Source organism: Diorhabda carinulata, chromosome X (assembly GCF_026250575.1).
Source record: "Diorhabda carinulata isolate Delta chromosome X, icDioCari1.1, whole genome shotgun sequence".
NCBI classification, from domain to species: Eukaryota; Metazoa; Arthropoda; class Insecta; order Coleoptera; family Chrysomelidae; genus Diorhabda; species Diorhabda carinulata.
In genome coordinates, this window is record NC_079472.1 from 15,043,206 (window position 1) to 15,070,512 (window position 27,307).

Here is a 27,307-nt window from a genome sequence, read left to right on the forward strand (position 1 = left end):
AGCGCATTCTTGCGCATAATTCAGAGAAAAGATGATGTGATAAGTCTGTGACGGAATTGTCAAAATCAGAGGGTCGAAAAGAAAGTATTCTTAGCAAAACATTCTCTTGAGAGTAAGAAAATTATGTTTAATTTCCAGTTAATGGAAAGAATTTTTCATATAATATGAATAATAGTGGAATATCTAGTGAATATAATCAAAATTGAATTTCTTCATAGTGCTTAATTAGCCAAACAATGAATTTAGAAGATTCGGGGGGCAGCCTAGTTCTCGGAGGCGAGACAGTGTATGGAACTCATGAAGATTCCCACGTAGTTATGTCTGAAAAAGTACAGTCATTGGCAGGTAGTATATACCAGGAGTTTGAAAGAATGATAGCAAGATATGATGAGGATGTGGTTAAAACATTAATGCCCCTGCTAGTTAATGTTTTGGAATGTTTAGATGCAGCTTATCAACAAAATCAGGTAAATGAATTATATTTCTTCATCTATTAGGATTCAATTATTTCATAAGAAAAAAATATTTAACATTGTTTAATAGTAATACAGAAATAAGTTTACTATCCATTAATTCACGTATCTATTTTTTATGAAGCTGTTTGAGATTTATACTCAACATAGCATAATATTTACATTATATTATTATTGTTGTGAATTAAAGACTTTCATAATATTTGCATGAAATATACTTTTAACACTATCGAGAATCAAATGTAAAAAAACAATTTGCTTTTAAATTGGTTGTAAAATTCGATATAACTATTGTTGGTGTTATCAAAAGTAATTGTGAAATCATACATGATTAGGTACTGGATTGAAATTAATTGTAAAAAAATTATAAAATTTTTTTTTCATATTATCACAAATGTTTAAAAACTTTCCTAATAAACATTACTGGTGGATTTACAGTAAACAAATAAATAGTATAAATATAGATACTACTTAGTGATGGATTTAGGCTTGATGCAGCCCTTAACCTTATTCATCGCGCCGTTCTTAATGTTAAAATACATTTTATTAATTTTGAACAATATTTTTATTCAAAATTTAAAGTAACTTTATTTCATTAGACCCATACTTGCATGTAAATAGGTTTTTACTCTTTTCAAATTATAAAAAGTTCTTTCTTTTGAACAATTTGTAGACAAAATACTCAAAAATATATATAAACCATTGCTGCTATTAATGTATTTTCAAAATCAGTATCTTTCCTTTTACATTTCTTTACCTTCAAATATTCCAAATGAGAACCATTATGTTATTTACTATTGCACTAAAACAGATTGGATTTCACAATTTAGTTGTGGTTCTATGTTAACATCATGAGAAATCTTCTGGATTTCACTCAACTACCTTGTTTAGTTTCTCAAGTGGATGTGATAGATGTTTATTGTTAAAAGTCTGTTCAAACTTCTTGTACAGAGTCTCCATAATTCAAAAGCTACTATCTAATATAGTAGTAGTAGAAGTAAAGGTAGGGGAATGGGTTACATATAGATGGTGGCTGCTTTACAAGTGTTGTTTAGTGCCTTGGTAATTTTTTTCATGTTTGGATCAACCTCATATGGGACATGCATATTCTCCTTAGAACAAAAAATTTTATAATTTGGTTTTTGTAGGAACATGATGTTGAACTAGAGTTACTTCGAGAAGATAATGAACAACTAGTAACTCAATATGAACGAGAAAAAGGCGCGAGAAAGACATCTGAACAAAAATTATTAGAATATGAAGATGCAGCAGAAGGTATTATAAACAACTTTTCTAGTTCAAATCAATTTTTCATAATTCCTCAACAATAGAATTTTCTATTCAAATTATATTCTATATCAACGATTAAATATCAAATTATATTTAATGATGTTTAATGGACTATTTCCTAATTTTTAGGAGAACGCAAGGAGATGACGACACGCTTAGAAGCTCTCGAAAGTATTGTTAGAATGCTGGAATTAAAACACAAAAATTCTATGGAGCATGCAGGTCGCTTAGAAGAAAGAGAAACTGAATTGAAAAAAGAATATGCAAAGTTACATGAAAGATATACAGAGTTGTTTAAAACACACGTAGATTATATGGAAAGAACCAAATTGTTACATTCTAGTCAGCAATTAGCCAATGAAAGGACTGATCCAGGACGATTGAATTCAAATCGTTTAAATGTTGGAAGAAGTTCAGGACCAATATCTTTTGGTTTTGAATCACTTGCAAATGCTGAAATAGTCGATAGTGTACCATCTTCTCCTATAAGTAGTGCTCATTCTTCACCTAGGTAATATATATATCTTCAAACATTTGGTCATTCATTGAGTTTATTCTAGCCTGTGATATTTACATGATGGTGACTCTAGTGTTGTGTATTGAAATAGACAAATTACCTCTGATGACTTGGGATTACTACTTCTCTAATTGTCTTTTGAGGATATTTTAATTATTTCTTGCATAGTGTATCCATAATTTCTATATGTATAACTTAACATAAAGATGTATTCAATCCCTAAAATTGTGCACTAAGCTTATGTATAATCCTTTGATATCTATTGATTACATTTAGCAGCATGTGCTATGGATCTTTATATGGTGATCAAATGTTTTTGTTTTTTAGCTTACATAGTGAACTGGACAATGTTAGAGATGGGGTTCTTAAAGTTGAGAGAGGTCAGGCGACTGATACCATAAATCTAGAAAATAAATCTGTAATTACATCACCCGTTACACCGCAACAACCAATGCAAAATAACAATAGTCGAATAAATACTAAAAGGGAGCAAAGGAGCGGCAATACATTGTATCAAGAGTTGAGTTATCATGTAAGTTATGATGAATATTGTCAATTGGGGCTCTTTTGCCCATTGCCCTCCAAAATTATGTGTGTTAAAATGAGATACAAAGTGTTTCTGTAGTTAGAAAGGTATTTTATAGATTCAATTCAAAGTAATATTTGTCAATTATTTGTTGTGAGTGATAAGATCTTGCGCAAATGTTTGGATCCTTTATTATTGAGCAAATTTCTTGGTTAATGCTTTCAGACATCATTGGGTTGAATTTTGGTTCAGAAGGGTATTTGGTTGTGAATTGGGTTATTACAATGTTTAATTCTTGAAATTATCCTAAGTAGTAGTACAAGGGGAATTCTTTTTTTTCTTCTATAATTCCTTGTTTTTTTCATTGTATTTCTTACAGTGCCACTATGAAATTATATTTTATTTTGTTCTTCATTAATCTCTACCGTTTTTAGTTCATTTTTATTATCTTTATTTTACCCACTTTATTAAAGTTTTTCTTGTTGTTTCTATATATATCCCCAGTATTATTTTTGTTGATTTATTATAAATGAAAAACTAACTCTGAGATGCAAAAGAAAAAGCAACATGATTATTTAATAATTTAATAACTGAAACAATATTTATTCAATACTCGTTTTTAGGACGTTGATGCAGATGATGACTCCGGAGATATTACAGGTAATTAATTATTCAATACAACACAATATTTTACAGATAAGGAATTATTTTCTCTCCTATACCTGATTCAACATGAAAATTCCAAAATCTGTTTTCCTGTAGTATCTTTAAAGTTGACTGTAAGATGCTGACCTTTTATTGTGACGTTGGTACCAGAGAATAAATTCATTTTTTTTCGGCTTTTGGGAGATTGTTCAAACTGACTTCGGCTTTTGGGATATTCCTGTAACTACCTTTAAGTGGTTGACCCTTTATTAGGAAATTAATGAAATTTCTTAATTAGGAAGTAGATGTTAAACAGGATGAAATGGGGAAAACGCTGAAAATTTCGATTGCGTAGTAAAGATAAAAATTGAAAAAGGACCTCAGTTAGTGAACAAGTTGTCTCGAGCTGTCTGCTCTTCCATTGTAAAATCATTAACCGTGCAGTACTATTTATCTGGTTTCTGTTTAGGAGAATAATAACTTTGTTTTTTATTTAATGATTTTGCCTATGTTATCAGATGTAGATTTTTTGAACTGCTGAAGAGGCATTTTAAGGTTATGTAGTCTCTTATGTCTCAATATATGCAGGTTGATGACTCAGTTAATTGCTGACTAATACATTAGCTTAAATATTATATCTGTTGTATCTTTGTATTTACAAATATTTATGTAATTTCAAGGCGGATGGGTCCATCCAGGAGAATATGCGTCTTCAGGTAATAATTTTCAATATCTAAATATTACTCTTATATACTTTAAAGCTCTAACTTTTCTTTTATAAGAATGCTTGATGACAGTCTAACTTGTTTTGGTATTAATCATTTTTAAAAGCAGCTATAACAAAACCCTGTTTATAAAATATATTTTCATACTATTCACATCTGAAAATTGTATTATAAATGAATTAATAGATGTGAAATCGAAAATATAGTAGCTATAGAAGGAAGCTTATTCGAAAAATTACAAACAAAAAAAGGCTTAAAACAGGACGATTCGTTATCAACAGTTTTATTTAATTTCCTACTACTTAAATCCTTCATTGACCTCCGCCAGGCGTACGACAGTAAGCTGAGGACCCGGAGGGGTTTGGCGTCCCGAATAAGCTGGCGCGTATGGTTACTGACAATGAAAACGCCTCTGGCAGAGTGAAGGGGTCTCTAGGCACAGTTCCTACTGTGAACACAGGTTTGCGTCAGGGAGACTAGAGCGAGAGCACTATTCAATTTCTCACTGAAAGGTGAATACCGGACGAACTATTTGCAATAGGCTCACATAGCATATCGCCTATGCAGCTTTTGTTGACACTTCAGCTCTTTCAGGAGCGGTTGCGAAGTTCGAGCCAGTAGCTGAAGCAAAATCGATGAACCATGTACATGAGAACCTCAAGGAGAAAATCGCTTCACTGTGTGCCACCAATTCAAATATCTTTGGGATTTGATGACTGAACTTCTGGGACCCTAAGATCGTACAAAAGATTTATGACCTTGTTTTCGAAAATGGTGTGTGCAGGATCTGGAGAAATGCTGAGCTAAGACAGTTGTATGGCGAGCACTGTTTTTCCACTTCTCCCACATATATGAGGTTCAGTTCTTTATCATTCAAATTGAAGAAAATAAAATAATCAAATGAAACAACTGAAACTGCCAAACCATTGTAATATCAACAGGTTTGCAACCTTTATTTCAAAACATTGCATCGTGGGCGGTCGGCCTTATAGTTCTGTAGTTTATTTTAAATTTATAACGAGTATCCTTAAATTAAATTTTTATTTTAACATATTGAACGAGTTTACAGGACATGCTAATACTCAGTTTGTGATTTATGCAAAGTAAAGTTTAATAGTATGAGATTGAAAGTAGTAAATTTTAGTGTTTTTCAAGATAACCTACTAATGCTTGTTTAAACCTAACGCTTTTTTGTTTCATTTAATCTTGCCTTGGACAGTCAACGATAACTTTTATGGTGAGTATGTTTTTTTAAACTGCACTGGCAAAAATAATGATATAATTAAAAAATGATTACCTTTTTTATACGCAACGTAAGATCTTTCATAATTAGATATGGTCTGTAGGCAAAGAACGCTTCTTCTGCTTTCTAACATATTAATAGGCTAACGCCCTGGAAGACGGAAGCATTCTCGCTATGGTTTTCTTCTTTCTGGTTGTTAATTTTTGTGTTCTTAACAAGTCTACCTGCCTTTCATTATTTTTATAAGTTTGTTCCAGAATTTTCGTCTCTGTCTCACCCACCTTCCTGTGTCTTGTATTGTCCTTTAACATTTTCATTCAAAATTCTGTCATGTAGAGTTTTTAATTTTCCTTTCGATTGTTCTCATTGTCTCTAGTTTCTTACTCATATTTGGAGTCTTTTTTCTTCTTCGTTAATTCATTTCGATTGTGATAAATGATGTATCCCACACATTTTTTGAAACATTTATTTTATCAATTGGGGTAGGAAGGGGCTAGTTGAGCAATTTTTAATTTGAACAGTTGTAACTCTTCAACGATAACTCTTAATCATTTGTTCTACAGCTGTATATGAACCATTGAAATTTATTTCTAGATTGAGCACTCAGAAAGTCTAGTGAAACCCTCTAGTGATACCACGGGTTCAATGTTAGCTAAACATGAAATAAAATTTGTATTCGACATTCAATATTTTTTCGGGTGTATAACAACAAAATTTTAAGTAATTGAACTAAAAATAGAATCAAAACATCAATATGTCTTAAGCTTAACTTTAGGATTCGATTTAGTATTTCTATTCAAAATTAGAAAAAAAAAATATTACTAAGATCTTGAGACTTATGTGTCTTTGTCACTGTTGCACTTGATAGGTACAAATTTTGTATGAGCCCTGCAAACTTGACATTGGATCTATTGTAAACAAATTATACTAGAAAAATCATCATCATTACTTCCCTTATTTGATTGGAATACTTTTTTAGAAACCCTCTTTTTTTCTATCAATGTTGTTTTCTCCATGGATTTATTTTCTTTCTCTTATGCTTTGCTTTGTCTGTTGAAACTGTGGCTGTTCTTTTTTTTCTGTAAATTTTGGTATCTTTTCTTGGGTATGGGTAAAAATCAGATTGGTAGGTATATAAAAGAGACAGGGGATTTAGAAAAATTCTATTGAAACGTTTTGTAAACTTTGATTTCTGTTATTAAAAACATTAAATAGCATTTGCAATATTTGAAACGTTTTGTAAACTTTGATTTCTGTTATTAAAAACATTAAATAGCATTTGCAATATTTATTCTAAATTATTTGAAAAAATAATTGATTTTACCTCCAATTATAGGTATGGGGAAAGAAGTTGAGAATTTAATAATGGAAAATAACGAGCTATTAGCAACTAAGTAAGTATTTTTGAATCACTTTATAACTTTCAAATATTTTTTTGCTAAAATTTTTAACCCTGTTCGGAGACACTTTTTCTTTTTAATTAAATATTTTCATATTCTCTACGAGTCGTATTTTCACTATTACAATGCTAGTCATAATAAACATGCCTGACCCACCCCTTAAGTTTCTGAACCCAATATACGAGGGGAATAGTTTTCGACCTAGCAAAGAAACAACCCTTTAACCCTTCTAAACAATAGTTCCCATCTCTTTCCTCAAAATATGCATTTATGTTTATTTTAGCCATGGGAGTAATCGAAGTATGAGAAAATTCGTTGTCCTGATGGAAAAGTACTTTTTTTTCTTTAAATTTGTTCGTTTTCTTTTGTAATTTCTCCCTTTACCTTATCGAGCGTAATGAGTAATATTTTCCTGTTATTTTTTATTTCTTTTGAAGATGATCGATGACAATTCCAAAACGGTCGCTATAACGACAAATTTACTCATAAATATCATTTAAATAATTTCTGCGATTGCTTTCACTAATTCGTTATTTTCACTACGACTATTTATTTAAAAATTAACTAACTGCCCTTACACAAATCATTTATATACCCAAATAAAATTCTAAGAAGTTCTAGAAATTATTAAGAAGAAATACTATAAATAAACCGCTTGCTACTAAAAAATTATATACAAATGAACATCAAACGAGTACATGCCAAATCTTATTCAAATTTAATTATTACTTAGATGAAACTATTTTTGTTTGTTAGAATTTCAGAATAAAAGATGATGTTTATCTATATTTTCTTGCAATTTCTTCCAGTTCCCTGTTTCCTTTCCCGAAAAAATCCCTGTTTCCTTATTTAAAGCAGAAATATGACTATTGAAAGGTAACAAGTAGCTAGCTATACAGTATTCATTATATATAATGATTGTTTTCTTTTAGGAATGCCTTGAACGTAGTAAAAGACGATTTAATTGTGAAGGTGGATGAATTAACTGGTGAAATCGATATGTTACGAGAAGAAATTTTATCATTGAATGTTTCCAGAACGAAGCTTAAAGAGAGAATAAGTGATTTGGAAGATGAATTGAGAAAAGTTAAAGAAGCAAACGAAGCGAAACAAGAGGCCGATGACGAAGCTGACATACCAATGGCTCAAAGAAAAAGGTTTACGAGAGTTGAAATGGCCAGAGTTCTCATGGAACGTAATCAATATAAGGTTAGTAATAGAGTTATTGTGAAAGGAATTGCTCATCTCAAAGTTATTTCCTAATTATTATAAACATTATAACAACAAACCAACGAAATGTTTTTTTTTATAACTATAGTAATGGAAAAATCCTTTTTTAATAGCAAACTGTAGTGTGCCTTTCGAAACTATCTTTTTTGATAACAAACTTCAGTCTGCCTTTAAAACATATTTTTTTGTAACAACAAACTCTATTCTGCCAATGTAAACTGTGTTTTTTGATAACAAACTTCGGTTTGGCAATAAAAACTATCTTTTTTGATAACAAACTTTAGTCAGCCAATGAAAAGCCAATGAAAATTTTCTTTTGAAAAATTTTTTTCTGTAATAAACTTCAGTCTGCCTTTGAAAACTCTTCTTTTTTCTAACAAACTATAGTCTGCCGATGAAAACTGTCTTTTTGATTGCAAATTATAGTCTGCCTTATGGGAATTGCTTTTTTGTGATAACAAACTATAGTCTGCGTTTGTAAATTATCTTTTTTAGTAACAAACAATAGTTTACCTTTAAGAAATATTTTTTTTTTGTAATAACAAAATCTAGACTGCCGATGAAAACTAACTTTGTTGTAACAAACTTCAGTCTGCCTTTGAAAAAGATTTCTTTGTAATAACAAACTTCAGTCTGCCTTTTAAAAAGATTTTTTTGTTATTACAAACTTTAGTCTGCCAATGAAAACTGTCTTTTTTGATTAGAAACGTAAGTCTGCCTTTTAAAAATATTGTTTTGTAATAACAAACTTTATTCTGTCAATGAACATTGTACTTTTTTTATAAGAAACTTTAATCTGCCTTTGAAAAATATTTTTTTTTAATAACAAATTTTAGTCTGCCAATGGAAACTTTTGATAACAAACTTCAGTTTGCCTTTGAAAATTGTTCTTTTTTTGATAAAAAACTATAGTCTGCCTTTGCAAACTGCCATTTTCGATAGCAAATTATAGTCTGCCATTGGAAATTGTCGTTTTTTAAAGCAAAGTGTAATAGTTTGCATTGAAACATTTAAACTATCATTTGTCTGTTATTTAAGAAAAATGCTTGAATAGTTCTGTTCATATTTAATTTTAGGAACGTTTTATGGAACTTCAAGAAGCGGTTCGTTGGAGTGAAATGTTGAGAGCATCAAAAAATGATGCGCCATTCGAGAAAAACAGTAATAAAAGTATTTGGAAATTTTTTAGTAATCTATTTTCCGGAAACGATAGAGTTCAAAGACCGATGATGATTCCTCAATTGAGGTACCAAACGGTGTCGAATCAAGTAACACCAGGTATTAAAGCTTTACCTCGTATTCCTCGCCACGATTTGGAAACCGAAATTGGTACGGAATTATGATTAAATTTCTACCTTAATGATTTGTACCTGCTGTCAATTTTTGTCTGTGATAAGATTACATAGTTTTGAGGTAACTCTGTTATGTAGGTTCGAAAAAACAAAACGAGATTTTTTATTATTTATACAACTTTTCTGTTGATTATTTATAAATATTTCAAGATCTGCAGACCTCTTTACATCATTGATTAATTATGAATATGGTGCATACTAAAATATATTCAGTGAAATTTGAAGGGTTACGCCCACAAGGAATAATGTATCGACCTTGATTTCATCAACTAGATTAACTCACTAGAGACAGAATAATTGGGACATTTTTCTCCTTATTATATCCCACACATGTTAGATTGGGACTTATGGACGTCTATTTAGGTAAGGTAGTAGATTTATTTGTAGAACATCATTAACTTAACAACCTGTTGTCATAATGCCTTGGATAAAGATAAGTGGTAGTTGCAATAAACCTAACCTCCAAAAACATAAGTCCGGTGCTGTACCAAAAGCATTAATCGTAGTAGTTATAGATAAATCTATCCACAAGACAGTAATTTGAAATAGCACAACAGTTTCACAATTCTGGTGGCCCTAAGCGACTTTCTTGATGCTTGGTGGTATTTTTGAGTTTGTTTTTGTGTATAGCACTTCCAATGTCACTGATTATATTATTTTGACTCACATCATAATTTATGTTTATTATATTAGAGATGAAGAAATAACTTCCAAGCTGTTAATGCAAAAAGTTAAATCAAGTGTGGTCCTAAATTACCAGAAATGTTCGTTCAAATAGTAAAAATGTTTGTTTATGTTTTTAGTAAATCTGTACTCTTAATAACCTGGAAAAACTATTTTCAGCTGTTGGAAACTTTCGCTATTTTTCACTTTTCTTCCTCAGTTACTTTTATTTGTTCTATTCATTTATTTCTTAGTTTCCCCCTTCGTTTTTTAATATTGTTCCCATTAATTTATCATTTTATTCTTATAGAACATCCCTTCAGCACTACTTGTTTTGTTATATCCTTATATATAATTTATTATTATTTTTTTTTTCTATTGCATTTACTTTTGTCTCTTCTTTATTCTTATTTATCTACTTATTCTAATTCATGTACGTACTATTAGTATAATTTTCCATTTCATCGGTATCTTCTATTTCTTCAATGATTCTATGATTGTTTCTCTCTCTCTCTCTCTCTCTCTCTCTCTGGTTGCTTTTTCATTTTCGATATGTTGTATAACTTCATTTACTTCTCTTATTATTTCTTATCGTTCTTCTTACTGTGTACATTCCTTTCTAATTCTTGTAAGCAATTTGTTTACATAGTAGTATCTCAAGGTGATTAGTGGTTGCTTCTTTATATTTGTACAACATTCTCTATTACTCATCTTGTATTTCTGATTTTCTTTTTTCAAATTCTATCCAACTATTCTTTTTATTTTTTGTTGTTTCTATGTTCCTAATATATTTGTTTTTGGAATTATTCTTTCCATGCTGTTTTGTTTTCTTTTAAAAACGTTCCTCGGTCCACATTTTCGTTTTTATATTATTAATTTTTCTCTCTAATAACATATTTCCTCAGCTTTATGTCATTATTTCTTTAAATATTTTCCTTATTTCTTCTAAGGTTCGTTTTTGAATTTAATTTTTTCGTATTTGTTTTGCTTCTCTTATCATTTGGTTGCCACATTTCATCCTTTTTTCCTTTTTTGGTTATATGTTTATTTACTCGTGTTTTTTTGAACTTTTTTTGGTGTTGTTAGCTCTAGTATCTTTTCTTTCAGACCATCCTATTAGCATTGACTTTTCGTATCATGTCTGTCGAGTATTTCTGCAATTATGTATCATACTATTTTTTCTAGTTTGTTCTATTTTTTTGGTTGATGAGTGCAGTTTAACGTATCTTTAAATTTGAAATTGAAACATTTCTCTTGATTGATGACCGAAACTAATTTGTTGCAGGTTATTTACCCATTTCAATAGTATATAATGAATTTTAAAAGTAATAATAAAAGCCATAGGAGACTTTATTGAGATAGTAATATTATTTACTAAAACTGTATTAAATGATTGTGCAGCACAATTTATAATGCCAATATTTTTTTTGTCCTTGTTAAATATTAAATTGAGCAGTTTTCTCATATTTTTTCCAAATTTTACGCGTTTGTTCAATTTCTTGGGCCCAGGCTGGTTATATATTTTTTTAATACCAAAGATCTAGACATTTGAAAATGTATTGAGAAAATTGAAAAGATGTCAGAATAAATTTATAATCCATTCAAAAATTTATGGTTTTTCCATAGAAAATACTTGAAGAAGTTATCTTACTATCGATGACAATTTAAATAATTTCATCAGGACTGAAATCTATTCAAAATAATAGGAAACTTTTTTTTTTTGGAAAACTAGAACCAATCAAGTGACATTTTTTGAAAATTGCTAAATGCTGACCTAGAAGTATTAGAAAGCAAAGGTTTTTAATGTTTATTGTTAATCATAAACTGTTGTATTGTTATCAGGAGGTAAAAGCTTGTAAAAAGTGAAAAAAACTTATTCATTTTCAATTGATGGTGAACCGTTTTCGATATCGTCTAAAATAAAATTAAACCTATTACTATTTCTGGTCCAGCAAAGAAAAAACAAAGTATTTATAATCGAAACTCGTTTTATTGTTTTTCAGAATATACTTCAATTTTAGATAGACCTTTTCCATTCCAAAATATCCGTTTCTAACGTTTCTTCTACTCTTGTAGCTGGTTGACCACGCAGTTTTTTTTATATATGCAAAAAAAGGGAATCAATAAATACCAAATCAGGACTCTATATGGTAGTCTATTAACTCGATTCATTTGGTTGGGCAGTGTTGCATTACCATTAAATAGTATTCGAATAACTTCTAACAAATGATTATGCAACATTCAGCATTGACCAGTTTACGATGTTGAACCGTTAATACCAACAGAAGAGACAACCATTCTCTTGATGTGGTTCTTTCGCAAACGGCTTTAGTTGCAATTGCATTGAAAGACCTACATAGTTGATTACTGCTTTATATCCATTGAGTTACATGCGTAGATCTATCATTTGTCACCTATTTATATCATATACATAGCCTTTAATAGATCTTTAGCTTATCCAGTTGATACAAGCTTTCTTTTGAGGTCATGTGGGATCATGATAATGTCTTGTTGATGCCTAATTTCACGTTATGAAGATTTTGTTTAATAACTTTGAGCATAGCTTGGAAGTTTTTTACATTGCTTTAGGATGGGGCTTCATTACTATGAAATTTCTTAAATTCATTGGTAAATTCTAGTGACAATAATCGAAAATGAGGTTGAGGTATGTAACATTGTGACAAAAAACTACAGATAGCAACCCTCGTAATGCTGAAAAAATTTGATTCATGATTTCATTGTGGATTTTAGGATATTCAGAATATTTTCCTATAGTTCATAATAATTTTTTATATATTATAATTTCAAGGGATTAGATTAGGATTATTTTTAAATTATAAAAAAAATTCATAAGGAACTATTTATATTTAATTAATTTGTTACATAGATCACTTCAGTTCTAGTCATTAATATTACTTGGGCATAATGTATTTATAAGAAAATTATTTTTCAAATCTATGCAAGCTAAAATGAAAAATAATATCTAACCCCGATACGTTCGGGGCAATATAGCAATTAGATTCTCGTCCAGAATTAATGTTTATAAACAGGGATAAAAGAAATTTTTGTCGTTGTTCAATTAATTCGGTAATTGGACTTTATTTTTTGCTTCTTTGATTAAGATTGCATAGATTTGAAAAATAGTCTAGTTACAATTTTAAGTGCCTACACTATGACAAAATAAAGTGCCAACATTTAAGTATGTGATCTACCTACCCTAGGCAACTTTAATTTGCTTCGGTTGTCATTTCGAAAACATTTTCATATATACTGGATTGTAATTATTTAGTACGCCATATTTATTATCTAGAATGTATTAGATTGTAGAAATTGTTGAATTAATTCATTAATTAATTATCAAATTTTTTTTCCAACAAATTGTGATTGTAAGCTGAATTTTAATATTCAATATTGCTATCGAATAAATATAACCAGACATTGACAACTAGATATATGTATTGAAAAATCATTTATCAAGTGCATATCAAAATAGAGCCATCCAACTATCAGATTCTCAATTTATGGATTTACAGCTCTCCCTCCAGAGAGATTTTATGAACTCTAGTATCCGGGATAAATTGGAGGCTAGGTCACATCCTCGACCCTACAAATGTTGTAACAATGTCCTTTCATAGTTTGTACAAAAGCCTAAGGGTAGTGAACGTCTGGGGTCAGTCCAGAATACTTTAGTGCCGGAAAGAATATTTCGTTAATTATTATCCTGTTTCGTATAGGACAGACATCTCGATATTTGAAGAATAGATTAACAAGTCATTAAAGAAAAAAATTGCTTTATGAAACCATTAAGTAGCAAAAAACATACATTTATGAAAATCCTTGTCACAATTGAAACAAAAAAATTGAATACTTTTCAAAAAATTGTGTGATTGTCCCAAAAAGATAAAAAAAAAACAATGAAAGCTTTCCAGTATCGATTTTCTCTGGAAAAACTATGGAATACTTCTTTTAGCCCTTACATTTGGATAGGGTGTGTCTTTAGTTATTTCATATTATTTTTTTTTATTCTTTTGTCTCTACAAGAGAAACTTTATTAATTTGTTTTGAATCCATTTAAAAAAAAATATAAAAATTTCAGAAAAAATAAATATGTAGATGAAATATTTCAATTAGCAAACACTGCTTATGATGATAATCATGGTGAGTTCACTTCACGACTGGTAACTTTGTTACAATTTTTTTATATTTATGGGGATGTTGTTTGTTTGTGGTCAAATCATAGATAAATTGAAAGTTGAAAAAATGTACGGTTAAATTTCACCTACAGTTGTTAATATCTTGAGATATTTTGTATTTAACTTAACTGTTGCTGATTCAGTTTTGAACCATTCCACCAGAAGAATCCTTTGATATATTATGTCTTCTCCTGAAATTTTTTCCTGTACCACAGAAAGGATTCGAGCCAGAAAAAAACCTTTTTTGGCAAATATACTTCTCGTTTCCGTTATTGTTCTACTCAATACATATTCTAGAAACAAGTCTGGATAATAGGGTGGATGATATGTGTCTATTGATAATGAGGAATTACCCCACGACTTGTTTCTTTTGAAATCCGTTGAAGGTACATATTGGATTGTGTACCTTTATGTATCGAGCTTTGATATTGATTCATTTCAATTTATTTTAATCAGGTATAACTGGAATTTATTTATATTGTGAAATTTCCATGCTTTATTCTTATATTTAATTTTTATTGCAGTGGAACAAAAAATAGTTGTAATGTAAATAATATACAACATTTTTATTGATCTATAACCACCCCTGGTCATAAGTTTCTTTTAAATCATATGATTAAATGAAATTAAATGCTAATAATTTACTAATTTATTTGATACTTTGAACAAGGTTGGTTGTTGTAACATTGTTATGTTCTTGCAAAACAATGTAGGGCAGGTAGATCATGGTAATTAGTAGTAAGTTTGTGGTAATTTTTGACTAATAATATTGAACGATTAATTTTAAGAATGATTCTGGTAAAATAACTTTTTCTTAATAATACTAGCTATTTAGAAAAATTGAAAAGTATGTAATTGAATGTTTAGCATACTAATCAGATTTATTATTTTATAACATGAAGTTCTCGATTTCCAACTATTTATATTTCTGTATATAAATCTGTTTTTTTCACTTGTTGAATACACTTTTCCCAGTTTTCGACGGGTACATTTTTAATTGTGAGCGAATCGGCATAAATTGGAATGAGAATTTTATCGTATACCGGATGTTTTTTGAAAAATTATAAATTTTTATTTATTGACAATGAAATATATTCGCACAATTTTACTTTTTCCATAACTGGAACTTGATATCTTATTTTTTTTTTGGCGATTATGTTAGGATGCAAAATCCAGGATGGAATCCTAAATATTCTTCGCTGCTACAGTCATTTTGGTATTCTTCTTCATACCCCGCATGAGGAATAATTATACTTTCACCTAGATAGTTTTATCTAGCTGTGACTGCATTATAATTTCCCTTTTTTTATTTTTTTGAATAAAAACCTCTTAGAGTACGCCATAAAATTTTAGTAGAATATTTAATCTCACCATCGGTTTCCTGGAATAGTTTTTGTGGAAGCGACAATAACTTTGTTACTTTAACACTCTTTTCGTGTATTTTTGGGGTTATATAAGTTGTTTCATGGCTCGAAATGAACTGACACAGACAAAGGCGTTGGATCCATACACAATCCGATCTTACTAGGTCTAAAGATGAAGTAGATTGCATCCCATATATTAACTTGAGGCTAGTGAATTCCTTAGGTCGGGAAAAATTCTATAACAAATATTTATTTAATCTTGTGTAAACGGAATGAAGTTTCATAGATTTAAGTGGAAACTAAACCGAGATAAAATTATTTATAGTATACTGATCATCACTCGATGTAACATTAGTTTTTATAACACCAAAGACTCGATATTCTAGTCCATCGTAAATTTCCATTTTTTTGTGATTGTTAATTTAATAAAATATGTTAAATTTCGCATATTGTTTCATTTATTTCGAATCTGGTTATGTAGGAGACTATCCTTATAAATAAATAAAAAAAAGCAATAGATTGACAGTAGATACGAAATGTAAGTACTACTTTAAAAATATCATTGGGGGTAATAAACTATTATATTTTTAGGTGTGGATAAACTGGCGGCGAGAAAAGCGATAGAAAGAAAAGAACAATATCGACAAGTTAGAGCCCACGTGAAAAAAGACGACGGTAGACTACAAGCTTACGGATGGAGTTTACCTGGTAAAGTGAATTCTTCTTCCGCTTCACAAGGAAGACAAAGTAGTGGAGGTGTACCGGTACCAGTGCCTGTATATTGCCGTCCATTAGCGGAAACTACACCAGAAATGAGGATTTGGTGTGCTGCGGGTGTTAACTTGATGGGCGGTTATACCAAAGATGGAGGATTGATGGTAAGTTAATGGTATAATAAATTGCTGAGATAACCAAGTTGTATTAGAATGACAACAACGTGATTGTACAATTTTTATATTGAAATTCTATGCAGATTATTGAAGCTTATCACAAATTACCGTGCAAAGAGACATTAATTTTGCTAAATTTTGGAAATATTACTCATTTTGGCGTCCTGAACTAATTTCTCAGTCGGTATAAGGCCCTAAATTCAATAGGTACGAAGCTAGGGTCCGGTACCTCAATAAAATATTTCAATGAGGTTAGGCTCTAAAATAAGTCTCACTCTCACTATGTTATACTAGGAAGGTTGGCTTCCTTTAATATCGTTTAATTTTTGATTCAAAGTATCTGTCCATAGCTTAGATAAATATTTTTATAGTTACGAACCCTACAAATCAATGGGTCATTATAATTGGTTTTTGCTCTACTTAGTAGTGTGGTTTCCTTATAGTTAATAATTAATGGTTTACAATACGAAAAAATAATTCTGTTTTTTAACAAACTTTGGGTATTTATTCAAATTAAATTGAAATTACATAACTGTTTGTGATATAAAATGAAGAGTGCTCCATTTCAAAGAAGGAAGACAATTGAAGAATGTTAATTTATAATTTTACTTCATCAATGGGCTAATTTATCTTATTATTTTAGGTAGGGGGTAGCGTGTTTTACACAGAAGAACCCAAACCACCTTCTCCGAAACCACAGAATGAGATGGAACTAATTGATCAAGAATTGAATAATGGCAAAGAAGGTGCTTTATTGGAAACGCGACTTTCCTCTTATGTATGGATTTGTACTACTACTCAAGTGATAAGTAATAATTCTCAAACTCAGTCAGCTAGTCTGGTAACCATTATCGACGCCAACAATCCTGCAGAACTACTTAACAGCTTCGGAGTTTGTTCGGGACACGTTCTTTGTATTGCCAGTGTACCGGGTGCTAGTCCAAGCGATTACGAAGATAATATGCCAAAAATCGAATGCGAATTTAGTAGTAACGTTAATGATTTAGATAAAAATAATCCTTCAGTTGTAGGTAATAATCCTGATAGTAATGATAAGGAAAAGGATGCAACTCAAAACGAAGAAAGTACTCGTCAGGAATTATCTGATAATCCTGCTGCTAGTAAAATGACTATGAGGAATCAAGAAGATCAAGAAGAAATGGCATCGGTAAATATAATATAATTAAGTCTCAGTTTTGTTTATCAATTTATTTCGAGATATATCGTTATAGAGAAAAAAAAAAAAGAAAATAGTTGAAGAAAGACACTTTATGACATAAGGAAAGAAACAATTAGATATTACTTGAAAGTACTAAATGAATTCCAAAAAATTGAACAATAATAGTTAGTTTGGACACATAGTGAGGATTAAGGAGGACAAAACAGTTAAAATGATAATGGAAATGGAAATTAAAAAAATAAGTAGAAGAAAACAGTAGGAAATTGGTTACATAATAGCAAACAGGCTGGAAAAAGAGAGGACTGGTATGGTAGAAAAGGAGCAAAAGGAAGAGATTGCACCACATCATTTGCAATACCCCTAGAACTAGCTCTTCAATTGAATTAACAGAAACTCATCAAGTTCTTGAATATCAAAGTACCATCTAAGATGTGACCTAGAATCCCATTATCCATATTGATAAATTAATAGAGGGATGATACTTATAAATAAAATGCTAAATACTAAAATAATAAATACACTCGTGAGTTAAAAAAATATTTGATTGTTTCTTCTTCTCATACTTCAACGATATGTTATGATCGACAACCACACTTTTTATGATTTTTAGTTCTAATTAGAGGTAACTGACACTTATAAAAGGTTAGCTACCTGAACCATTACTATCAAAGTTAACCGATATACATCTCAGTTAACAACAAACAACAATTCTACCTGAAAATGAATACAACAAGTGTTAAAACTACTCAAGCGGTCACCCTATTGCAGAGTCAGCGACAAGTGCGCCGTATATAAGTCTGCCGTTTCCCGAGATTCATTGTCAGCATATCGTTTGTGAAATGGGGCTCTCACTGGTGTTTAAGTCCAACAAGAGTTCAAAGGAACGCGAGGAGTGATTGTGGACGTGTGATCGCCATAGAAAATTTGATGTAAAACGGTTTTTGTAACAACTGCTTTTACTTTTAGTTGAAAAGGTTTATTTATTCCCCATCCTTATGTGTTTTCTTTTTTAATTGGTTTACTACATACATACAGACATTGGAATTCGGTATTATATGTATTCTAAGTGATTATGAAACATTGGACCTCACAGAAATTTTCCTTTTGTGAAAGCCTTTATTTTGTATTATTTTTTTTGTTTTATCTGATTTGAGCTCATTATTTTTCACATTGAAATGAAAAAATTTTTCGCATACTACTAGAGGAAGCTAAGTTGGATGATGGAAACTATTTTTATTTTGAATTTTTTGTAAACCAATATATCTAAGTGTTTTTTTTTGTATATAACAATAATCATAATTTCAGCTTGGGAAAATTATTTTTGTTGATCGCGATGATTCTGTAGTAAACCGACGAGACAAATATGCCAAACAGGAAAAAATTAATTGTGATAATGCTAAAGATAAAGTAGATGAAAATAATGCATCAAATAGTACCGATGATAACAAAAGCGAAGATCCGAATTTAAATGATGAAAATAATTCGAAAAATACTCAACAATCCGAAAATGATGATATTCAAAACGAAGAAGTTCCGAGTCATGATATCATGTCTAGTGTATTGGCTACAATGTGGATGGGAGACGAAAACGGGAATATTTACGTTCATTCGTCGGTAGCTAATTGGGCACAATGTCTCCATACAGTTAAAATGAAAGATGCAGTTATATCTATAGTGTAAGTCAATAAAAATGTTGATTATTCATAAATAAATTATCTACCCTAATATTTAACAACGTTTCTATAATATTTTATAAGCTGTGGTTCTACTTACGGCATCATAAAAATTTCTATCTAACTCTCCATATCGTTTCAACCCTGGTTGGAGTTGGTTGGGTCGTCACCACCAACCACCATCTAATCCTAGATACATACAACTTTAAAACCTTTTGCTTTTATTGTATCATTATCAAAGTCCAAAGTAGCTCATTTAAGACCTCTTCCCATACTAGTGTTCATCAGTAGAGAATTCCTGAGTTGTCAAACCTTCATAATGTCTGTATCTCTGCAAAGGAATTCCACAGTTGAGACTTTATCCTAATCTTGTCGTTTCGATTATCAGGGAGTCTTCAAGCTCCTACAACTTCCACTCAATTCCCTCGGTTGAAACTTCTCCAATAATAGTATTCTTGTTCCATTGTCAAAGTGGTTTTGATCTATTACAAACTCCATCTCCACTCGTGTCATTGCGGTTGAAATTAAGGCACCTTTATCCAATCCTAGATACCTTTAGCTGTAACATTCTTTATAATTATTATCTCTGCACCGAAATCGAAGTTATCCAACTGATCTGTCTGTAGTTGGAAGCTTCTTCACTATTTGAGACTACCTCCCATACGAGTCATGTCATTTCATAATGTTTATACTCGCGCAACCTCCTCCTAATCCTATTGTAAGTCTTTGATATATCTCTCACAATGTCCATCCAGTTTTCGATACCCACAGTTTGAGATAATGTTGTCTCAACATCAATGTCGAGGTCATCCAAGTGATCTTTTTTGCCTCTTATACGAGTTTTATAATGTGTTTCTTTTACTACCTGAGTATCTCTAAATAAGTCTTCTTCTTTAGGTGTCCTACTTGATATTTTCTTTCCCAGATTTGCCACCCCTCTTTGTTCTCCTTCTGTTTCCGTCAGATCAATTTTTTTTTGGAAAATTAATATATTTTCTACCAATAGACACATAAAAGGAAGGGTAGTTGTGGCTATTGCTTGCGGACAAGTAGCCGTATTTAGAAGAGATCCAGAGGGCGAATGGGATTTATCGAGGTATCACCTTGTACAACTCGGACTTCCACATCAATCGGTACGTCAATTGGCTATTGTGGGAGATAAAGTTTGGTGTGGATATAGAAATAAAATTCACGTTCTGCAACCTCACGATTTAAAAATTGTTCATACTCTGGAAGCTCATCCTAGACGAGAAAGTCCGGTAAGTTATTTATTGATAAATATTATTTGATATGTGATTTTATTATAGAAAAATTATTTACAAAAATTTACGCTTTTAGGTGAGACAAATGGCGTGGTTGGGTGAAGGTGTTTGGGTATCGATACGTTTGGATTCCACTCTTAGGTTATATAATGCACATACCTATCAGCATCTCCAAGACGTTGATATCGAACCATACGTTAGTAAAATGTTGGGTAAGAGAATTAAATTAATTGTTCTGATCCATATAAACAGGTTTGTTCTTGGTAGCTGCACTAGAATTGGATCAGTACAGCAATGGAGCATTGGTTGATTGTCGTATTTGAGGTTATTTGATGTGATTCAGACCTTGTAGTATTAACGATGCACTGCCACCGTTTCCAGATTACACTTATCGCACTGACTGAACAGACTCCAGACCTAGTGCAAGCAGTTTAGTGAACTATGTGAACTAGCTCTCTTGCACTGCTACTAAGAACAGCGACACTAGCGCTGGTTCTGCTACAAAGAACGCTTTAATGTACACTTTCTGAACTAGTTCTGCCAGTGCAGCTACCGAGAACAAACCTTTACAAATATTTATTTTTACATATTAAAAAATGTTTGTTTCGTTTCAGGTACTGGTAAATTAGGTTTTTCTTTAGTTCGAATAACTAGTCTTCTTATATCTTCTAACCGGCTGTGGATAGGAACCAGTAATGGAGTAATAATATCGGTACCGTTATCAGATAGTAATAGTGCAACTGGTGCTGTCGTTTCAAGAGGGAACGCTTTACCCGTCAGAGTTCCACCTGTACCGGGAAGTTACATACCTTATTGTACTATGGCGCACGCTCAGCTCAGTTTTCACGGTCACAGAGATAACGTGAAGTTCTTTGTAGCTGTACCCGGAAGTGGAGGTAATGAATAAACATAAAAAAATTTGAAAGCAACTGTTTCTAGAAAACTAAGGAATTTCTAGAATCGTTGGAGATATTCATACTGAACACAGTGTTTACACCAACAAACTACATAAATACATTGTCTGACACGCGTTTTGATAAAAAGTTATCATCTTCAGAGACTACAGATAACAGATTACCTGCAGCTTCTGAAGACGATAACTTTGTATTCGAAGTTCAGTACAGTCAGTTCAGAATGTTTTGATATCTTTTTAGAGAAATGAAATTAGCTTGGTTTTAAACCAAACTGGAAATAATTACTGATGATTTTCTGAGAAGAAGAAAGTGCATTTAGATTCAGCAAACAAAGTATAGTCCTTAACCCATATTAGACATTCTTTAGAGTTAATCTTTATAGAAATGTATGTCTTTATTTGAGAAATAAATGATGATTATAATTATATAGTATATTGTTGATTCATAAATGAATTTTTTATGTCCTTCAAAGACAAATCTAATCAAACAACACCATGTGAACATATCTCCTACAAATTTTTTCAATTGTAAGTGAGGGAATTTCAGTTTTGTTTTGGGATAGATTCAAATCCAGAAGTTCGGTGTAATCATGGAAAGTAATTTAATTTAATTTTTTACTATTAATTTGAAGAAATTTTTGTAGATATACAGGAAGATTTATAAAATGTTTACTATTAGGTATGAGTGCTGCCTCGACTCCTTCCGAAGCTATGTCTGCTTCAGTGTCATCTGTCGGTAATAATTTAAAAAATCCTTCAGCCATGCTGGTTATTTCGGGTGGGGAAGGTTACGTTGACTTCAGAATTGGTAAGTTCTTTCTAAAATAACGAAATGGTTTCGTGGTGCTGGGCTTAACATTGTTGCATGCGCTTTATCATCACATTATACACATATTATTTTTAATGGAAGGATTCCTAGGAATATAAGGTAGTTTCTAACGCGCCATATTGTTTAAAAGACTAAATTGTGATGACGATATACTAGAAGTATTGATATTAACTAATTACAAGATAAAAAGAATGATCAATTTGGTAATTAATTGTAGTCGTACGTTTATAATAACACTTGTATGTCTGTATGTAATTCAAGGTGTTATAATCGCTGCAACCCAAAGGATCTCACACATTTTAGAAAGTTCAGTATGTGGGATGACTCTAGATGTCAAAGGTCTAGAGGCTTCAGGTGACTATTAAGAAGCTGACGCTCCGACAAGATTCCTATTGATATTTATAGATTGCACTTTGTATCTTCAGTTCAACCACATAATGTTGATACATTTATTTATCAATGGTGTAAAAAAAGGTTATGATTTTGATATCATAGAGTTCATTCATTTCTTGTTGGTTGCTATGGCACTAAATTTTGTAAATACACAAAAACATATTGAGGTGAAAGGATTCATATAAGAAATCATACCAATAAGTGTTATTGAACAAGATTAACTTAACATAAATGTAGATTAGGATACTGTAAGGTTTATTGTGCCCCCAATCTGAACATCTACAGCTCCCCTTCCAATTCCAGTAATCTAAAAAATTAGGGGTTAGGTTAGGTTAGTCCTACAGGTTTCTAATCTGTAAAGTATTCCAGAACTAGGTGAATAGTTTCTTATTTTTTCCACGGAATCTGATCCCTTTAAGATGAGTTTTGGATCTGGTGGTAACAAAGTTCTGAAAGAATTCTTTGGATTAATTGGAAGATTTTCTTACAACACAGAAAGGTTCCTGGTCCATAAAAGCCACCTATGCCGTTTGCCTATCAGATTTCTTATAGTTCCTTTCCACCCGTTCCAACCCCTTGGGGTTTTCAGCAGTAGGATTATGTAAATAATTTGCAGTTTGTATAAACACTAACACTACTTAAATAAATAAGATGATATAAAAAAAATAATGTTATATTAATATAAACATTTGCAGAAGATGATGAACCTAAGGACGGAGCATCTCATCTACTCGTTTGGCAACTACTAACTGATATTCCTGGGAATCCTATGGGGTAGGTTTCAATGGTAAAAATGTTTTTTTTATTTTTACACAAAATTAATCGATCGTCAATTACCCCACTAGATATACAGGAGAGATAGATACATATAGTGTGTCGCATTTAAAATGAGGACACTTGCACGGAATAGGAATTTTTTGTGGTTCTTTCAGTGTTGTTAAAATCAATCAAAATGATCAACCTCATCAAATATTTCATATTGGCGGCGTATCCAACCTTGATATTGGCAAGCATAAAATCAGATGTTTCGGTCGTCCCAAGATTGAGCACTACAAACTAAATCTCTTACTGATTGTAGTAAAATATTAGGATCAGAGGTGATTTTTCGATTTTGATAATAATAAAACTACAGTGTGTAAATATTACATATTAAAGTTTTTGATTCATCAATGTAACCCCCTTTTGCTTTTATTATTTCGGCGCATAATTTTGGCATTGTCTTTAACAACTTTGACAAATAAATGTCTATTTGGTTCCATTCGATTTGCAGGATATTCCAAAGATGTGACTTAACAATTATTTCCACAACTCAATGGGGTTGAGATCCGGCGGCTGTACTGAAAGTACATTCTTCCTTTCCATTTCTCTCAAGCAATCTTGGAGGAATGTTTCCCCTTCCCCCAAAACATCCCCAAACCACCACCGACCTTCCGCTGTATTTCACACATGGATGCAACATTCTTTGACCTACGCACAAACACATAAATTCTCTCCCACACTCACTTAATTTTTTGTTATTTAGCTCACTACAATCTTAAGTTTATTTTGAGGTCTTCCGAGAAGACCTGCTTCTCCTTATCTCTTTTTTAATGTAGAATGCAGATCCCTAGAATCATTCATCTGTGCTGCTATCTCTGGGCCCTTGAGTCGGTTGTGGTTCATGTGGATGTATATTTTTTCAGGTTGTAGTTCACGGTACGTGGAGGTGTTTTTAATTCGTTTAATTTAATTTATAAACGAGTGTCAACGGATAGTTCCTTGTTTTACCCCAACTCACAAGTCTGAAGATTTGTGCTTGTCGAAACTTCTCGGTTTTCTTTTTTTGAACATCAATGTTCGAATAATTTACCCGTAGTCGACTGGGGACTACCAGATTGTCAGTAATAAGGTTAGTTTTTAAGATGTATCAACATGAGAATTGAACCTTTTTATCAACAAAATTATAATCTGAATCCCTCCAAATAATGGGCTTATTGTATAAAGTATCACTGTATTTTATTTCGCTATTAAAGGATGTAGCTTATTGCTTAGCTTTATTAGCTGTAACAATATTAATATTTAAAGTGTAATTACAGAAAATATGCGTTAGATCATTTTTTTAATGTTGCTTGTATACTATTTTCACGTTTTTGATGTTACCATTCACAATTACACTGTCTGATGGGCGTTTCGATAAATATGTTATCGAGACAGAAGATAAACTGAAACTTGGTCTACCTGTATATACTTATATTTTTTCTCGGTACACCCAACAGTTTATTTTAACAATTTTATATTATAACTGACAGCAATACCCAATTTTCCTGTGCGTCCATATCTTATACGAACTAAGTGGTCAATAAACCATGCATTAACAGACCTTTTAGTTTGTCCAATATAATTTTTGTCATAATTTCGTAAATACCACTGTTTTTAAAATCTAGTACTTTATCATACAATTGTTTTAATGGACTAGCTTCAAACCTACTCTGTTAAAGATGTTCTCTAATCCTTTTTGTATAAATAAATCTATTTTTTCCACTATTTTCGATCCTTTGCTACTTAATTCATTTGTCGTATTATTTTCTCCTTCCTGTGCTACTTGTTGTACCATCTTCGTCTCCTTCTTTTCTTATGTCTTTTTACTTGTCACTTTTCTTATTAGGCTGTTCTTTTTTTATAGTATTTACATATTTCAACTGTTTTGATTTCTATTGGTTCATATTTGAGCTTTTCTATAAACACCACATTTCTTAACCACCCCTCAAACTATGAACCAGGAAATAAAGAATAAGCATAATACATCAAATTCCGACCTATTTTTATTTTTAATTACTCAAGTATCGAAATGATAAATGTCTTGGCTAATCGCTTGTCAAATTGATTTCATAAATGTTGTATTCAATTAATTGTAATGATAAACAGCGAGTGTTCTACAAAAGAAGACTATCACAATCCCATCCCTGCATACGAAAATATTTCCTATATCAGGACCAATCCTGAAATATGTCACTTTATAAAATAACCTAGTACTCACTGCTGCATTTACTTTGTTTCAAATCCAATAGCCAGAGATTATAATTTGGAGAAAAAAAATGAAGAGCTGTTACATATAATAAAATTTTTTTTATTTTAAATTATCCTTTCAAACTAGTTTTTTTTTCATAAGGTGATGAAATGGAAGAGAGTATTATAAGTAATACAGAAACGGGATTATCAGAGGAAGTACAATCAGGAAGCAATTCAATAAAATCAAACGATTTGAGCCACCTAATAGTGTGGCAAGTATCAACGACTTAACACAAATGGTGCTAAGGATCAAACAGCAAATATTTATTATTTAAACGTTTTGAAAAAAAATGTGATAGGAATTTAGTTTTTTGCATTGTCTTTCGTTACCAAAACATTTTTTTAGAAAATGTTTTTCCTACAACTATGAGATTGCTTGTATAATTTTTTTTCTCTTGTAGTAACCGAAGCACATTTTTCTAGATTTAGAAGATGCAAAAAACTATTTAATTCAACTAGTGACGCATTCTCGATGTAATAAAATTAAATCACATAACACACGATGGTGTATACAGTATGTTCCCGGATAAGTGAACTCAAGCTTGTAAAGGAAAAAGTTATCGGTTTCAATTTTTACTTTTCGAAGTTACTCTTTGACTAAATTATAATACATAATATTATTTAAATTTAGGAAAATTGAGTATGGATCGTAGATAGTCAAAATATTTTCCCGGTATTTTTCAAAACTAAAATTATGTTATAAATTAGTCTTTTAACTGGACTGGAAATTAAATAGAGTCTCCGGGGACACACCATATTTGAAAAAATTAATTATAACGATTTTTGTATATTTTTTTTATCATGTTACGTTTGAATTTATTGTTATTAATTTGTTATTCATGAAAGTTGTACCAAATATCTTTCATAAAATTGGTATTTTTTCTTATTTGCCATTTGAAAAAAAAAACGATATTAGAATTTCCAATAGCCAAAATATTTATGTAAAAAAAATAATAATTCAATTACGTATTGTTACAAACATTTTAATAAAATTGTCATGTAAGAGTACCTATATATGTATGTAATTTATGTTATTATTGCTTATAACAATTAATTTATATATTTATTTGTAAATTTTTAGACAATGTAATATTTTCCGTATAACAAACTGTGCTTTTATTGTATTGAATAAAACTTTATATAATCCAAAGTTGTATTTGATTTTATCCTCTTCTATAAATGTCTCCCTCTTTTTGAACCTCCGTTTATATTCTTATCTCTGTGTCCAATGGGTTTCGGAACACACCAGAGTGAAAGGACTTGTTAAAGTAAAGACCGATAAATCTTTAACAAGACTTGAACCTTTAAGTGAATAAGGTACAGAACAATAGAAAAAATACTGGAAAAGAAGGTAGATATGGAAAATTAAGGTTACTGGAACAACCTACAGGGGTTGAGATACTCCCAGGAAACTATAACGAAAGAAAATCCATTAAAGGCATTAACGTGAGCAAAAATAATATAAGAATACTAATATGAATCTTGACGAGGTATTTCC

At 31.0% G+C, this 27,307-nt stretch overlaps 1 protein-coding gene across 4 annotated transcripts; it reads left to right on the forward strand.

Moving 5' to 3' along the window:
- On the forward strand, nucleotides 1-26,959 carry LOC130900389 (JNK-interacting protein 3). 4 transcript variants are annotated; one of them, XM_057810947.1, is made up of 19 exons: nucleotides 2-467; nucleotides 1,622-1,748; nucleotides 1,893-2,274; nucleotides 2,608-2,812; nucleotides 3,430-3,466; nucleotides 4,132-4,167; nucleotides 5,396-5,413; nucleotides 6,756-6,813; nucleotides 7,752-8,028; nucleotides 9,126-9,378; nucleotides 16,213-16,499; nucleotides 17,155-17,679; nucleotides 18,997-19,367; nucleotides 20,371-20,623; nucleotides 20,703-20,838; nucleotides 21,241-21,522; nucleotides 22,219-22,347; nucleotides 23,457-23,535; nucleotides 25,910-26,959. In XM_057810947.1, exons 1-19 carry the CDS (start codon nucleotides 237-239, stop codon nucleotides 25,911-25,913), a joined length of 3,690 nt encoding a protein of 1,229 aa, XP_057666930.1. In that variant the 5' UTR covers nucleotides 2-236; the 3' UTR covers nucleotides 25,914-26,959. The 4 variants fall into 4 exon arrangements, with proteins under 4 accessions (XP_057666931.1, XP_057666930.1, XP_057666928.1 ...); XM_057810948.1 differs by lacking the exon at nucleotides 5,396-5,413 and having other exon boundaries at nucleotides 1-467; XM_057810945.1 differs by lacking the exon at nucleotides 23,457-23,535.
- The last annotated feature ends 348 nt before the right edge of the window (nucleotides 26,960-27,307 follow it).